This window comes from Amborella trichopoda, chromosome 13 (assembly GCF_054954075.1).
Source record: "Amborella trichopoda isolate Santa Cruz 75 chromosome 13, AtrichopodaSantaCruz75HAP2 v2.0, whole genome shotgun sequence".
Lineage (NCBI taxonomy): Eukaryota > Viridiplantae > Streptophyta > Magnoliopsida > Amborellales > Amborellaceae > Amborella > Amborella trichopoda.
This window is the reverse complement of record NC_142348.1, coordinates 4,895,705-4,913,371: the sequence shown is the minus strand read 5'-3', so window position 1 is coordinate 4,913,371 and position 17,667 is coordinate 4,895,705. Positions and strand designations below refer to the sequence as shown.

Genomic DNA, 17,667 nt, shown 5'->3' with positions numbered 1-17,667 from the left:
AATTTTGTTTCTCTAACATTATTCGTCCTAGTTAATTGAGCGTAGGTTAAAAAATTGGAGACAAACATGTTCTCATAACACGGTTTTTGAAGGTGTGTTTCATTATTTATTAAAATCCAGTTGCATGAATTATAAATTAGGTGGTCAACCCATCCCAATTAAATTTGATAATGTTATTTTTAAATTTCATTTAACTCAAACACCTCTTTAGAAATTTCCCATGTTCAATGATTGAAACCTAAACGAGCACAATCATTTGGCAATTTAGCATCAATTAGCTAGCTTGATTCAAATGATGAAAATGCTATAAAGACAAAATTTCTAAATGATGAAGTGCCGCTGATTGTTTAGGGTTAGCAACATAAAACTTATATATATATATATATTAGTTTTTATTTTATAAACATTTGACCATTATTTTGCTAAAGAGTAATGATCCTATGAGACCTTCCCACACCCATGTGTGTAGCACGCCAAATGACCACCATTAAATTTGGCACATATCTCTAGAAAAGTTCTCACATGGGTGTAAGACTGACTTTTTTAGAGATATGTGACAAATTTAATGGTTATCCTTTGAGATCCTACACACATGGATATGTGAGGGTTCATAGGATCATTACTCTTTACTAAATAACCCATACTCCAACTTGCTAACTTTAATAATCGAATAATATTTTCATCATTTGGGCTGCTTAAGTGAACTTACATCACTAAATACATTCAAGTATTTCTAGAGCAATTAGTTATTTACAATATTTTTAAAAGAGCTATGTGAGTGAAATGAAACTTAAAAACAACTCTAATTTAAGACTTCATGATTTGCAAAAGGCGTTGGGGTATTTAATTGGGGAAAAAGTTTACCTTAAAATTTTCATTAGAAGAAGTTGTTTTGATGCTCAAATATCCTCAAATTGATCATCTCACCATCGAGATACATGGACATGAAAAAAAAAAGGATTTCAAGTTCTATTGTAATGCATTTTTGGATTGTCAATTTTCAATATTTTCAAAGTTTCATAGGTCTACTCGATCTACACTATTTTTAAAGCTTTAAATTATAATTAAAGATAAAAATATATTTTAAGGCTATCATAAAGATTTTCAATATTGAAATCACGTTTCTCTACATTATTTGAAGGTGGGCATTGTTTAGAGCATTGGCTCTATACAAACTGCACCCTTTGGAATATAATACCAATTAAAGCATGCGGTTTGTATAGAGCCGAGCTTCTAAACAATCAAAGTAAAGCATACCTTCAAATAGTATCGAGAAATATGGTTTCAATACTGAAAATCTTTGTGATAGCTTTAAAATATATATTCATCTTTAATTATAAAATTTAAGGCTTAAAACATAGTGTAGAACGAGTAGATCTATGAAAACTTGAAAATCTTGAAAATTGCCGATCCAAAAATGCGTTACAAGATGCATTATCTCGAAAACTTGAAATCAATTTTTTTTTTCATGTCCATACATGTTGATATCGAGATGATCAATTTGACGATATTTGAGCATCAAAATAGCATCTTCTAGTGAAAAATTTGAGGTTGGCTCTAATTTGATTGTTTAGAGTGAAGGCTCTACATAAACTTTTCCTTTTATGAATCGACCGAAAGAAAAGAAATAATGTGAAACATACTCCCCTCAAAGGCTAAAAGTAGGAGCAGATACCCAAAGCATTCGGTTTCCTCTTTCGTGTCACACGTTTTGTATTTCGCCTACGGAGATAAAGGGTAGGCCTAAATGTTGTCGTCCCGCCATTTCTCCACAATCGAAAACCCTAATTCCCCCTCGGCAACTCCAATAACAAAACCCTAATTGCTTCTTCCTTCTGCTCTCTCCCCTTCTTACAGCATGGAAAAACCCTAGTTCTTCTTCTGCAACCCCCGAAATCCTACTTATCCGATCTCCTCCACCTCTTTCCGCCACTTTTTCGAAGGGAAAAAAACACCTAACCCTAACCCTAAATTGAGCACGCTCCTTTGGTGCTCCATGGATTACTCCGCTGTTGGAGAACCCCAAGTTCCCGGTCAACCCCAAGCTCCACAACAGCAAGAGCAAAATCAAACCCTAGAACAACAACAACAACAATACTATGAGCAGCAGCAACAAACCCTTAATGAATACCAGAACCAGCAATACCTAGACCCTCAAGCTCAGCAAAACCAGGCATATTATGCATACTATGCCCAAAACCAACAATATTATCCCCAGCCCACAGAAACCTCTGAAACTTATCAGTATTACCAGCCTGAATATGGAAACCCTAATTCAAATTTACAGGCATGGCCTAGCCATGGTTATGGACAACCTGATCAAGCAAATTTACAGGCAAACCAAGCAAATTTACAGGCAAATCAGCCAAACTTACAGGGGAATCAGGCAAATCAGCCGAATTTACAGGCGGCAGCGGCTCTGGTTGGTTTGGCTGAGCTCTCTCAGATGGCAGCCATGGCTCAGGGTATGAACCAGGCTGCAGGGTCGAGTATGAACCAGGTGGGTGGGGATTTCTCTCAGATGTCCCCTTATAGGGAGCCACCGTGGAAGAGTGGGGCTTTTGTTCAGGGGTCGGTGCCTAGGCCTCCAGGAGTGGGATATGGGCACAGGCCCTTTGGACCAGTGAGTACACGCATACTCTCACTCTGTCTCTCGTCCCCTCTCTCTCGCTCTCTCTCTATATTCCTCCGTTTGTTTCATTCTCTATTTATCCCTTCTCCTTCCCGTCCATGTCTCTTTGTTTATGTCAATTTTTACCTTCTTCGTTGATTTAACTGTGTGGGTTTTCCTTCGGAATTGTAACCGGGTCATATCAATGTCAGTTGTACTAGTACTCTGTGTGTGTGTGTGTGTGTGTTTGCAACTATATTGGTCTTATCAATCTGCGTATTTGATTGTTTTCCGCTATTTCTCATTTACTTTTCGCTTTCCTGTTTTGTTCTATTGATTTGTTTTCTTTGGCATGAAGTATTGCAATTGTGTCTACCTCTTTTGTTACAGTATTTCAAGATGCTGGTAATTTTTCTTCTTGACTAATTATCTTTGCATAACTGGATACTTGCTCGTGAAATTTGAAGATTCTTTTTGTTGGATGGTCTGGGCAATGATATTACTTTTCTCTTTTGAGCTTAACTGAGGGAAACACATTGAATTATACCCCCCTATTTGCATTCTAGCATTTCCAAATTCCAATTGTTAGTTACATGTAGAATTACTATATTTGTTTTTATCTGAAATTTGGGAAGCTAGATGATATATGATGATGAAATTTTTTGTGATGACTTTGGCCCTGTGTTATGTGGAACTTCCACATCAAACATGCGAGCTCGAACAACTCCTATATTTGTCTTCTTAGACCATTGTTTGTGTTGAATGAGTTTCCTAGTTTGGTGGTGGTGGTTATATTATTCACTGAGGTGGATGCTTGTAAACATTAATTATGTATACTATTTTCTTGGTTTTAAAGAGAGTATATCATGAGAGGGTAAATTTTATGTTGGTATTCTTTTGCGGCCGTTAGAGGAGATGGGTTTTTGGCTTTTCATGATTTTCCCGTGGAGGAACATCTGTGAAGGCTAGATTTTACTCTCCCAGTCTGTCTTGTCATTTTTGTAAGAAAATGACACCCTCTCTTTATGATTGACTTATGAAGAGAATGATATTATATTGACTTAAATGAGTACTGAGATATATCTATTGTCATACTTGGTATGCTTTCTCTGTTATTTTTTATCTGTATATTGTATTATTTGAAGGGTTAAGATTAAAGATGTGGAAAGGCAAGATATGCATTGCAACAGACCCTTTTGTTTCACAAGTAATTAACATAGAGAACAGGTGAAGAATATAGAAATAATTGTTAGCCAAAAAGAAACAAAGGCAGTGACAATTTTGCTCGTCTTCTCATGTTTTCGTTCATGTACGTAAAGTCCCCATTTGTTTGCACATCTGCTTCTGCATGTGCGGCGGTTGAGGACATTATTGTGCATGCACATGTGTAATATTCATTTGCATGTGTTCATTGCACAACATGCAAAGATTCTGGTTCGCATGCAATGAAATAAAGAAATGAAAAATAAAATCTATTGGTCCAGTTTTTAAGCGATGTTATCAAATGCGGTATGCAGATTCTATGTGCTAGGGGTGTCTAAATTACTTTACAAGTACATAACGTCCAAACCAAAAAAATCCATGATGTTAAAAATGAATGTGGTTTCAATATGAAATTCAAAATCAAAAGAAATTCTGGTTTCTAATTTTATATCCTTGCCCCTTGAAACCAGTTATTACTCGATAAATCTTTGCTTGAATCCTTCAAAGCATAGCACAAAGTCTACTCGAAATTTTGCCCAAAAAAAATCTATAGTTTGTCGAATACTTAGTATATATAAAGGAATTCGATTTTCAATTATTGAGTTTAATCCCCTTGGAAGCAATGAGTATTGGTTCCATGGTGCTTTGTCCTCCCTCCTCCCCCTTGGTGGTTCCAGTTTTGCCCCTTCTCGTGGGCATCATTTCTGCTTGCGAGCTGGGGCTGAAAATGTGGGCACATCATAGTGTGTAACTACCATATGCAGCCGATGTGCCGCATATGTGGTGCATCTAGTTACGCATAGGTGGCTATATGCAGAATGGTCTTTGATGCAGCCACATAATGCTTTACCCCACTGCATCTCTTAACTATGATTTTAAGAGTACTTACTCATATGGAATATTTTTTCATTAGATCCATATGGTGATTCTATACAGATTCTCGTAAAAATTAGCTCCTTGTGCACATATTTTCCTATTATTATTTATTTTATTCTTTTTGATTAAGCTAAGAGAAATTGGATTACATCATGTTGTTCGCAAGGCAGAAAACCATTAACGTTCTTGGTTAGAGGGTGATGGGTGAGGCAGAAAGGCAGAGATGGTGGGAATAGAGAGAGTAGACTGAGAGTGTGGAAGAAAAATTAGGGGGAAAAGAATCAGGCATGACGTATAGTATATGACCTCTTTCAGTCTTTCCCATTTAGGCAAGTGGATTAATGGCATCTTTAGGCTCCTAGGTGTATTCACAAGGGTAACTGCCCTATCATGACAAATGTCCTTCATAATATATGTGAACCTGAAGGTAGTGGCTTTCTTCTGGGTTTATCTTATAATGTTTAGCTTTTAACCTGAACCATGGGAACTTAGGACACATTGGAACTCGACTGGGTCTTGAGCTCATGTCAGATCCGACAGACTTGGCTGAGTTTGTGAGAGACTTGGCTGTGTAGAAAAAGAAAAAGAAATATTGGAACCCGATCAGACTTGGCTGGTTCTGTTGTGTTTGGTTCTGGACCAGGCAGTCTGCCAACTTTTCATTCAGTGACCTGAACATTATTGGATTTGAAAAGTATGAAAATAAGGTTTTCAGTTTGTTGAGGAGGGCCTTGGCTTCAGCATATTAGTGTTTCTAAAACGTGCTGATCTTGCATAGATCAATACATGTGTTGTCTCTTCTACATCCCACAAACCCTGAGGAATCCAGGTCTCCTACAAATTTCCAACAAAGTTCGGCTTAATCATTACTTATGGAGGTGCCTGCCTTGAAATATGCTTGCAGTTTTAAGGTATCCAACTATTTGATTATTACTTCGCACTCCTCAACACTTATTGTGCATTCATATTAAAAGACTTCTTGTTCATTGGTGCTTATGAGTTCATCAAGTTCCTAACCCTCTCCCCAATCTTTAAGACTCTCGAGTCTAGAGTGTTTCCCTTCAACAATAGGTTTCTTATCCTTTTGAGTCCCCAACACCTATAGCACAGCGGCACTGTGCAAGGACCAAGACGTTTTCCCTAGCTGTTGGAAAGGACAAAAACTTGCCTGCCACATAAAAGATTCAAAATGGTGTTAACTCTAAACAGTCCCAGCATATAGCTCCAAATTGGTCAAGCAAACTTGCAATGACGTAGCCAGTGTTGGATAGCTGCATCCAAGGGTGTGAAGATGATCCATAGCACGTGCCTTATCAAGCATTTCCAGCATTTTGTGTATTTGTGTGTGTGTTCATGGGCGTGTTGGAGGTAGGGTGGCAGGAATCCCCCATATGGACCTTGGTGTGCATGACCTGTGGCGGTATTACCAATGGTCTTAGCAAACTGTTCCTTATTTTTATATGTTGAGATGCAAGTTGTCTGTTTATTTACTTGATAGAACTTGGTCTTTTATTCCTATATTTATATTTGTGTGATTACCACTTTACATGCCTACTCACACTTATATATACAAGAGAGCATAGACATACTTAACTTTTAATCTATCGAACTTTGAGGGCTTAATGTGTTCATCTTCTATTTTGAAAGCGCTAGAAGTGCGTCACTGCCTAGATACCTGCCAACAGAAGCAACAAAATTTTATTAAATTATTTTATTTCTAAATTTTCTGGGGGTATGCTTTGAAAATGGAGCGTTAGTCCTTTATGTTCATCAATTCAAATAATTGATGATGATGGCTAATGCTTCTGGTTTGATGGAACATATGTATGTACTTCACATCATTTTTGTTGCTACTTGGTTTTTTTGCGTATATTTCAGCAGCAAAGTGAAGCCTCCTGACCTTGAGGAACCTCCATATTGTTATGCTTTGGTCTCAAATGCCTCTGTGAGATATTGACGAGGTACCCTTATTGTTTGTTCGTCATTCTTCTTTTGCCATATCAATCAAAGTTTAAAAACTTGGGCCTAGAAGGTCCAAGCCGGGTTGACTCATCTGGGCTCAGTCAAGACTTGGTTGTTTACTAGGAGAAAAAAAAATGATAATCATAATTTTAAGACTTGGCCAAGCCTTTGAAACGTAGCTGGTTGCCCAGTCGGGTCGATTTGGGGGAGTCCTGAGTCTTGTGGCTAAGTTTTTAAACAGTGATATTATACAGTGTGGGAAGAAAATGTCCAAATATTGGCATTTCTTGACAATTCTGGCGATTAGGATTAGTGGATGTGCCATGGAAGTACATCTAGTGTTTGACTTGGTGTTCTTTCTTGTTCTTCAGCTGGCCTAGAAAGTGGAGCCAATATATTGTCTCACATTTGTAGTTTTGGACATCTCTTCAGGATGCTCATTAGGCATAGCATACCCAAGCCTGTGGTCTCTGGTACATATTCTAACACAATGGTCTCTGGTGACTCTGGCCCATCTAATGAGGTAGTGGTGCAGACTTTAGGTTGTTGCACTGAGTAGTGATGGTTAGCTCATGAAATTTATATATGTGAGTTAGTCCGTCATGTATGGATTAGATGGGCTTGTGTTTACCTTGTGTTATTCTTTCTATCTTATTTGGATTGCCAGAACAGAGGCTTGGCTTACCAAGATCTTGAACTTTGCAACATTAAGAATTTGCTAGGTGGATTAGTTAGATCTCCCTAGTAAATTTTCTCTATCTTTCCCTTGGTTTCAAGGAAAGAGCACATGAAAGGATGATGATGAGGCTGGGTTGGTTGGGCACGTGTGTTTACCTTTTCCTAACATGTTGGGGGTCCATAAGGGTTTTTGTTGTGTATGATTGCTGTATCTGGCCCACAGCAATGACCTCTCATGGATTACCCATGTTGGGCACACAAGTGGTTCCCAGGTTGAAATGCAGTTCCACCTTTGAGTGGTTCGGACTGCTGCTTCCTTGTAGGCACATGTGTCTAGATCCCCCATTTATATTTGTGTTTCATCTGTGCTTGGGCATCCATAAAGGTTTTGGGAGGCGGCCAACCATAAGAGCCAAGCATGGTTGCCGTAGCCACCTCTCATGGATGATCCATTTTCTGATATATCAAAACAGGTCCAACAGATCCTAGGGCTTAATCCAATTCTGCCCTTGGATGGTTTGGATGTCCCCAAGTGTTGAGTCGAATTTCAACATTGGGCATGCATAGATGTTTGAGTAGCTGAATGCTGTGCAGGTTCTGAAGATGAGCTATAAGGTGTGGTATGTTCTTTCTTGAGGTATCTGGTCTTGTACTCTAGCTCTTTTTTTTTTCTTTTGTTTTTAAGCTTTATAACTTTCTATGAGTGTTAGGTATATAGATTGTTAAAAAATATTCTCGAAGGTAAGCATTGGGCTAACCAATAAAAGAAGTTGACCATTGTGCTTCTTCTGTATATAAACAATATAAAACATGCTCATAATGCAGAATTCAGTCTTGTTACACTCTCAAAAGGGAAGAGAATCCAAGTAAGTCATTGCATAAACAGAAGTGTGATGAACAAAAACTGATATAGTGTTATATTATCTTCAGTCAGTAATGATTCAAAAGCTGCATGTGGTTCTTGTTTGCACATTGGGTTTGTGATTGTAGACATAAGTGTCTTTTAAACTTCGGGACCTTGGCTCTTTGGTGCTATTTAAGCAAAATGAAAACTTGGTTATTTGGAAGGAGTTCTTACTGGCGACTAGATTGTATTGTGTTTAGAGCTCCCTAATTTTATTAGGGGACTAAATCCTTCATGTCTATCATAATTTTATTAGGGGACTAAATCCTTCATATCTAGCTGTAATGGATTTTTAACTGGTGTTTGCTCGGATGATGCTTCGAAGGTTGGCATTTTGTCATTCTTTCCTATTGCCTAAGGGAACTTGGATTTTTTGGTTATGAATAATTTATTTTTTGGAATAAAGATACTTGGGGGAGGAATTTGGAAGTTGCCGACCATGGGTTTTCCTTTTTGAAAGACATAAGCAGAGACCTTAGTTTGGGTGTATCCTTGGAGTAGAAAGAGTCTAAGGAGATTTCCATCATTGTTACTGTGACATGCAGTCCTTGGCCTTATGTAGTGGTTTGACTCCTCAACACGTGTCCACACCTTGGTGCACCGTTTATGCACACCATTAAGAAATTTTAAATGGATGAGCATTGGGGGACTTGAACTCAGGTCATATTGAGCCACTGCTACTCATTCTACTGCCCATCTTCCGCATGGTGTTAAAAAAAGCGGAACTATATTATATATTATTATTATTGAAATATATAATATTTACTTCAAAAAAAACATATAGTGAGAGAGACCTAGTCTTTGGGTTGATTTTATTCTATATATTTTTTTCTTGCATTAATACCTGATTTGTTTATGTTCATTCCTGTGGTAAATTCCATTTTAGCAGGTACATGGGCAGTACATCCATGACCATTCACAAAAAAGGATGGTGGAAATGAACAGATGGACATGACAAATCTATGTTCATACAACATTTCTTCTTGGTCGTCCTTTTTCTGAAAAAGCTGTTGATGTACTGTTGTATGCCTTTACACCTGTACAGTTGGCATTCTAATTATTTATCTCTATGGTGGACGCACTTAATATTAAATATTAGAGGGAATAAAGTTTTAAAATGTCTCTAATAATTTATGTTTATATAAATTATTAGAGCTACATGCATGGAAAGGTTTTGGCACTTTACAAGATTGGAAGAAGACTTTCCCCCCACCTTCTCATACATGAAAGATTATTGACATGAAATACAACATTTCTTAGGAATCAAAAGTTCTGTATTTTGTATTTGAAAATAAGGCCAAAGTAGTATTTCTTAAAAAGAATCTCATAATATAAATCTCTTTAAAATAGAAATTCCACATACCTAGATGTCATATGAGAGTTTTAAAGTATATTTACGTTACCTAATGGTTAACATTAGTTTCTAGCTACTAAATTGAAAAATAAAGATTATATACGTCTTGGAAAGTGAGTCTCAAGGAGAATTGTGAATTTTTTTAATTTCAAGTTGTAGCCCTTTAGAACAGTGAGATACATCTTCTGTAGTTAGACTTTATTTACTCAATCTGAAATATATATCATTTACCCAAAAAATCTGAAATATATATCATATTTCTCTTTGACATTTTTCATTTCAATTTTATCTTTAGGCTTGATTTTTTGAAATCATTACGTTTTTGAAATTTATGGGACCGATGTAAACTTGAATTTTATATTTTTTTGGAAGAAAACTTATTGAAAGCACTTTTCTGTTTTAATTTTCTCGTTTACTTGCCTTCTCTGTGTTGATTTGGAAATTTAAATTTTGGTGTTGAGATAAGCTTATTGAAAATGGGGCTAAATCATCATGATTTAACAAAGAAATTTCAAAAGCTTTGTCCCCATATTTGCAAAAAAAGGGTATTGCAAAGAGAATATTTTTTCTCTAAAAATATTCTCCCAAAGAATCATATTCCCCAAATATTTGCCCAAAAAAAATGTATTACAAAGAAATATTTTTGAAAAAATTTTTTTTCCCAAGGAATCATATTCCCTAAAAATGTAGAAGTTAAGGATAACCCAATGGAAATGCTTCGTTTTATTTGAATCAAGTGCTCCACTGCAAAGAGGAAGAGAGTAATTTTACTCACCCAAGTTTTCAGGCAGCTGGGTGAGGTTTGGATGTTAGGTTTCTTAATACCCATGTTAGCCTTATATTACTTTATCTCTATATATATTTGATTGATTTTTCATCTTTAGAATATTTTGTTATTTCATTGATGTACACAACCCAACAGTTTGGATAGACCACTGTTTTGGGTTTGTGGTTTTTTTGAATAAAATCATACCGAGATTCCTTTTTTTTTCTCTAAGATCAATCTTATTCCTTGGTTTGCTATTCTTGTTATTTATTAATTTAATTGTTGCATTTGGTTTTGTTATTGTGGTTGCACAGTATGCTCACTGTATGCTCCCAATAAAATTATTGTATGTTTTGTGCCATGACAATGGAGAAAGCATATCATGTTGTTATGACATTGTTGCGCTTACTGAAAACTTAGACAAAACTTTACTTAGTAGGACCTTAAATGCTACGAGTCATGACATAAAACTAGTGTTCAATGACTTTATTGTATCCTTACAAGAACTTCAAATGGTAAGTTAAAATTGTGTTATCTATATATATATATATATATATATATATATATATATATATATCTAATTTTTTCACACAATTGTTTTTGAGCGAAATCCAAAGTATTCATATGTTTTTAACTGACCTAATCTTTGGTGATCCATCCTTGTGCTTAGAATTTTTTTTCTCTAAATTTTTGGGCAAAACTAGATCTATTACCGATTTTTTATTTTGTCGATATATAGGTCTTCACTGGTGGGTTGCTAACTATACGTAGAATGCCTAATCAACATATTGTAACTATAGAATATTCTAATAATTTGTAGGGAAATGTTCTAGTAGGGCTTCAATCTTAGCCCAACAGGGAAGGTTGCAGCAATATGCACTGTTCAGGAAAATGGATGGTGCAGATTTTCCTTTATTATTATTATTATTATGCAAGAAATCGGGGCACGGACTGTGCACAACCCATTTTCAAGTGTTTATAGATCTGCTTGATTTTGCATCGTTTTCTGAGCTTTAAATTTCATATCTAGAGGTGAAAATAGATTTTCCGGCCATTGTAGGGATTTCCAGTGCTGGAACTGTGTCTTCCACCATGGTTTAGAGGTGTGTGTTACTTTATTTAGGTTAGACGCCTTATACAAACCACATCCATATATTAAAGGTGGTGCGGTCTACATAAGATGGCAGCCTTACTTTCAGTAGTAAGGTGGGTGTTTTCTACACCATCAATTTTAGTTAGACTATGTCGATCACTACTTAGTTAAAATGGATGGTGTGGATTGCTCTGAACCTTACTTCTACAAGAAAGGTTGCTGCCTATATAACTTCTTTATATATATGGAAAAAGTTTATATATGGTTGAGGCCATAAACAATCAAACTAAGGCTCACCTTAAAATTTCACTAGAAGTTGTTTTGATGCTGGAAAATCCTCAAAGCCGATCATCTTGACCTTGAGATACATGAACATAAAAGAAATCGGACTTTAAGACGTGGAAATAATGCATCTTGTGATGCATTATCTAGACTGTCAATTTTTAAGATTTATAATCTATACTACTTTTGAAGCTTAGAATTTTATAATTAGATATGGAAATAAATTTTTAAGCCATCATAAAAATTTTCGGTATTGAAATGATATCTTTCGACACTACTTGAAGGTGCACCTTACTTTAATTGTTTAGGGCCCCAGCCTTATACAAACCGTACCTATATATATACCCCTTTCTCTCTGACCTTCCTCTCATTCCCCAATTGATTTTTGTTGAACTAAGAACATAGTCTTGACATCAAAGTTTACGGTTTTATTCATCTTAAACCTCTACTCAGCAAAAGTTAAGACCGCTCATCGCCATTCCACCTACATGAATCCACTCATTCTCTACCGAATAATCACTGATTTTAGTGGGAATTCTGCTCATCACCACTTTCTTGCCATATTTTTTTACCAGTTGCTCGATTCCAACCATTCAGTCTAACCCTGATGCACGAAATAAGAGTTTGTTGTGCAATTTGAATCTTGATAGTGACCAAAATATTTATTTTCTGACTCTGTATATGGATCATGGAATCGACCGAAATACCCATTTCCCAACCCCATGTTTGTTAAAAAAAAACAGATTTTAGAGAGTTATGGCATCTTCTGCCACTTCTAGCTTTCTTGGCACCCTTTCCAACCAAAAAACAATAACCCCCCCCCTGTCAATTAGTTGAAGTAGCTATTCCATCTCTCTCTCGACACCTCACTAGTCTATCTCGCACTAAAATTTATAGGTTTTTCTTTTTGAATTTTCTGTCCTAAATCACATGGAATCTGCCCACCTCACACTTTCGCCCTGCCCCTTGTTAAGGTCTGTCCCCGCTACAATGATGGTGGACTTTACCACAAATGCATATCAAGAAGACTCTTGTCCTCTTCAAAGCCCTGGTTACAGCCCAGTTCATCCCTTGCATATTTTGGACCAATCTCTAGGCCACTCAAATCCCTGATTTTTTCTGGGATAAAAACTCTCAAAACCCATCCGAATTAGGGTTTTTGAATGCACTAAAATTAGTGTTTTCAGAATTTTGAAACAGCAATATGGCTACCATTTCCTCTCAAATGTCTCCTTGGAACCAGTGGGAAGTCTGTATAGACTGAGAAACTCTCTGGCTTTAGATGCAGATGTTGAACTCAAACCAGAATTCTCTTCAGTTGATTGGGGCTTAGATGTGGTTGCTAAAGCAGAGTCTCAGGAGCTTTTTCATATGCACTATTAGTGCTCTAACTCAAGCTTTTCCTCCAAGTTTCTCGGGGCGGGATCTCTATATTTTTGCTGGAAATTGGCCCGAATAGATTTTGGGCAGAATAGATGCCTTTTCCATAGAATTTGGGGTTTTGCAGCAAGTTTCTGCAGCAGAGAGGGAGGGAGGGAGCATCCCTTATGGAAGAATTGTCGTTCATGGTAATTTACATAAATTATTTTAGAATAGGAAGTATTAGATTTTAAATTATCTGACCACCCATCCGAAGTGTATACAATACTTGCCAGTGTTTTGATGAAGTTCATAGAGCAGTACTTTGTGTTTTTGTATAAATTCATAACATTAAGTTATTACATTTGGTTTTATGGTGCAAAAAATGTTATTTTTGCTTTAAATCTAGATGGAAAATTCTCGTTTCCTTGCCTGCAAACCTTTGGAGTCTTGTATTTTTGTGATCTACACGTGTTTTGATATAGGTAAATAAGGGCCCAAATTGGATGCGATAAGTTACCATATTGCACTGCCCTATTAGGGAGGGAGACAAAATGGTGTTGTAGAGCTCTATCCTTATCCCCAGTAAGTGGCTTTTTCCATAACAGCAGGGCCAATTTTCTGTAGCTATTGGCCCTACACTGAACACTGGTAGAATGGGCTGCATGTATAAAGGGGTATACCAGCACTATAGACGTGATCCAAAAGGCTCATGATGTGATGCATTCTACTAGACATACACTAAGCTACACCTTACATCAACCATCTATTGTTGGTAACTGATGGTGGTGAGCCATTCCTTTGGTAGAGAAACATTCATCTCAACAACGGACGGTTGAGATGATGTGTAGTTTTATGTTAGTAAACTACATGCTTCATTGTGTATGGTCCCTTTATCATATGGGTAATACCGCATCACATCATGCACCCATGATGTGATGCATTGTACTAGACATGCACTAAGCTACACCTTACATCAACCATCTATTGTTGGTAACTGATGGTGGTGAGCCATTCCTTTGGTAGAGAAACATTCATCTCAACAACGGACGGTTGAGATGATGTGTAGTTTTATGTTAGTAAACTACATGCTTCATTGTGTATGGTCCCTTTGTCATAATTGCTGAAGTTACTTCTGTCATATTTCTAATCATCATCATCATCATCAAAGCGTTTTCCAACTATTTGGGATTGGCTACATGAATCTTGGTCCGTCATTTTACTCTGGCAAGGGTCATACCCTCATTATGGCCATAAATCCCCATATATTTTTTAACTACTTCCAATCATGTCCTTTTGGGTTTTACCCCTTTCCCTTTTTGAGACTTCCTTTTGGACCAACTCGTGCATCCTAACAAGTGCTCTATTGGGTTTGCCTTGTATATGGCCAGCCCACCAAAGTCTACTTCCTCTCATCTTATCGCCTATTGACGCTACACCTAAGTTCTTCTGAATATATTCAGTTCGAATTCTATCCCTTCGTGTTTTTCCACTCAACCATCTCAACATACTCATATCAATTACACTCATCTTATAAGTATGTTATTTCCCGATTGCCCAACATTCCGCTCCATAAAGCAAAGCTGGTCTCACAACTGTTCTATAGAATTTCCCTTTCAGCTTCATTGGTATATGCGGTGATCACATAAAACTCCAGTTGTACATCTCCACTTCGCCTACCCAGCACTAATTCTATATGCGATATTTTCGTCAATCTTTTCATTTTTCTGGATTATCGGCTCAAGATATTGGAAGTGTGCTCTTTTTGGTATTTCTAGATCATATTTCTAAATGTTACTTGGAAATTGTGAGGCAAGGGAGTGCAGACTAGGACAATTTGTCAGCTACATTTTCTCTTACTTGGCAATGGTTTTGACATAAAATTGTCAACCTTTATTTGACATCCATTGCATTTTGCTTCTTGTGGACCTCATCAAGCTGATTTCAAATCATGCTTTCTTACATATTTTTTCTCTTCTTCGCAGCTCTTTTATATTTTGGATGAGAAATCCAAACCTATTGGACACATCATTTACGTATATATGTTTTGATTATTCAATTTATTTATGTGTTTTTGTTATTGTCTAACTTCAATAACACCAATTACACTGTCTTCTTGGCTACATGACCCTGATTATACTATCTTATATTATGTTTTTATATGTGATATGGATACTAGTTTACGGATATGGAAGTTCTTTCCCTTTCCACGTTTTTACGTAATATCAGGGAAAATATACCATAAATTGATTTCAGCATAAAATGATTTGTACTCCAATTGGGTATCTACCATCTGTTCCGAATTAGGCATCGAGGAGGTTAAAGTCCCACTGAGCCCCACATGGATTTGTCTCTACTGTCCATCTTCAGGAATAGATGGGGGATACTCTTTGTAGGACCATATTACCTTATTTCATTGCATAGTTGTATGATATACTACTTAATATTATACAATCAAATGTCTTTATTCAGTAATTAAGTTCTCTGAGGGTTTTATTGACTCTTCCTCAGGGTGGAAGACCCCCTTTTAGGGGCGGTTTTACTGGAGATGGAGGTGGCAGAAGGGGTGGGGCCGCTCCATATAGAGGCGGTGGAAGAAGGGGTGGTGGTCCATTCAACCACTATGCTCCAAGACCAGAAGGTGTGGCCCCACCAACCTTCCCTAATTTTGGTCGAGGTCGGGGCCACCCAAATTTTTCTCGGGGTGGGACCTTGAATTTTGCTCGCGGTGGGGCTCCCCCTTCTATTGCTCAGGGTAGAGGCCGATTTATTGGGGAAAAGGGCAAGCGGGCCTCACAAACACCAGCACAACCCCAAATATTTCCATGTGACATATGCAAAGTAGAATGCAACAGCCAGGAAATTCTCAATCAGCACCTCAGTGGTAAGAAGCACAAGAAAAACCTTCAAAAACTTCAGAATGACATTCAGACTCAGAGTGCTCCGACTTCCCTATCTCAGCCATCGATTCCTGGATCACAAATACTGATCTCTGAATCTGGACCACCCATCTCAGACTCTCAACCCAGGCCCTCCCTGGAGGGATCTCAACCCTCCATCACTGAGCCTTCTTTTCAACTTGAAAACAACCCCTCAAACTTACAAGAGACCCAACAAGAGATCATGAAAAATGGAAATGAGACTGAGAAACCCTTAGGAGAGTCGGTACCAACCGAGCAGCTTGTGACATCAGTTGAGCAGCCTGTAGGCTCGGCTGAGCAGTTGCCAAGTGAGAAGGCAGAGCCATTGGATACAGATGCTAAAAAGCCAGAATCTAATTCAGCTAATGCTAGGCCTTTTAGGCGTGGTAACTTTAAGAGGCATAATCCTAGGTTCAATCCCGACATGCGTAAGGCTAAGCGACAAAAGCATAGCAAGAAAGCTGAGACCATTAGGGAGCAACCTAAAGTGTGTTCACTGTGCAATGTCACTTGTGATACACAGGCTGTTTTCGAGGTACATCTCGCTGGCAAGAGGCATATGTCAAGAGTGAAGAGGTTGCAAGCCCAAGACCTCTTCAGGAACCAAGGCCAGCATTCAGGTGCCCCCCCGCAAGCGTCACAAGCTGTTTCATTGAATCCACCTGTTCTCCCAGCACAGGTCAACCAAGCAGGTTCTGCCGAGGCCCAACAGGTTAGGGTTCACCCTTTTTTAATTTATTTATTTTTGGCTTCTTGTATGTACCTCTGCAACCCTTCAAAAACAAAAAAGATGATAGTCATCCATGCTGATCAACAGGTGATTTTCTCTCAGCCCCAACAAGTGGTTTCTGATCCCCAAATTCAGCAGGCAGTTTCAAAGCAAAGTCCAGCACAGGTGGGTTGCTCAAGCCATCATATCCTCTTTTTATTTAATTCAATGAAGTATCTCCTTTCCATTAAAAAACAAATGTTGGATTTAAGGGGGAACCTCAACTGTGTGGTTTTAGATCCTCAACTTCGATGCTGGTCTTTTGTGCAGGGTGGTGAAGTGGTTCTCGAAAGTCAAACCCAACAAGTGAGTTCAGTGGTTTTAGGGGAACAAACCCACCTAGCAGCTTTGGACCCTCCCACCCAAAAGGTGGTTGTGGAGAATCAAACCAAACAAATGGTTTCAGATGCTAATGGCCAGACCCGAGATCAGGTCCAGCAAGCTTTAAATGAGAAGCGGGGCCCTTCAGAAGTTTCGAATGGAGAGAAGGCAAGTCTTGGGGTGGAGAATTCAGTTGTATCTATAGAAGCCTCAACTCCTGGTGTAGATGTCAAAGTTGGAGAGACTAGTAAAGCTGGAAATGGAGAAGCTGGCATTCGAGATATTGAGGTAGAGTAGTGCTGGCATTAGCCATTCTGGTTTCATGACCACCTCTTTTTCGCTGTTTCTTTGTTTTTTGTTTTCTTGGTTGATAATCTGCTGTGTCCTGAGATGATTTCTGGGCAGCAGTTTTGACATGCGGGATCAAAAGTTTATTGATTCAATTTGAACTTAGTTACTAGCTACAACACTTAATGACAGGATATTTGTATGCCTATGAATATTCGGGGATTGGCATAAAGCTTTCTTTTGGAATTAACATTTTCATGCATACAATGTTATTGAACAA

The 17,667-nt window shown here is 37.7% G+C and overlaps 1 protein-coding gene across 8 annotated transcripts; it reads left to right on the top strand.

Moving 5' to 3' along the window:
• Positions 1–1,686: 1,686 nt before the first annotated feature.
• On the top strand, positions 1,687–17,667 carry LOC18428782 (uncharacterized). 8 transcript variants are annotated; one of them, XM_088856445.1, is made up of 7 exons: positions 1,687–2,623; positions 6,572–6,651; positions 7,024–7,125; positions 7,925–7,967; positions 15,600–16,721; positions 16,827–16,904; positions 17,049–17,667. In XM_088856445.1, exons 4-7 carry the CDS (start codon positions 7,953–7,955, stop codon positions 17,394–17,396), a joined length of 1,563 nt encoding a protein of 520 aa, XP_088712571.1. In that variant the 5' UTR covers positions 1,687–2,623; positions 6,572–6,651; positions 7,024–7,125; positions 7,925–7,952; the 3' UTR covers positions 17,397–17,667. The 8 variants fall into 8 exon arrangements, with proteins under 8 accessions (XP_088712571.1, XP_088712572.1, XP_088712574.1 ...); XM_088856446.1 differs by having other exon boundaries at positions 6,569–6,651; XM_088856448.1 differs by lacking the exon at positions 7,024–7,125 and having other exon boundaries at positions 16,842–16,904.

Bases quoted from the DNA above. Each gene is read 5' to 3' on its own strand.
- LOC18428782 (XM_011623055.3), top strand. From the start codon at position 1,997: ATGGATTACTCCGCTGTTGGAGAACCCCAAGTTCCCGGTCAACCCCAA. The intron at 2,624-15,599 runs GTGAGTACACGC...ACTCTTCCTCAG, and splicing joins GGCACAGGCCCTTTGGACCA to GGTGGAAGACCCCCTTTTAG. The intron at 16,905-17,048 runs GTGGGTTGCTCA...TCTTTTGTGCAG, and splicing joins CAAAGCAAAGTCCAGCACAG to GGTGGTGAAGTGGTTCTCGA.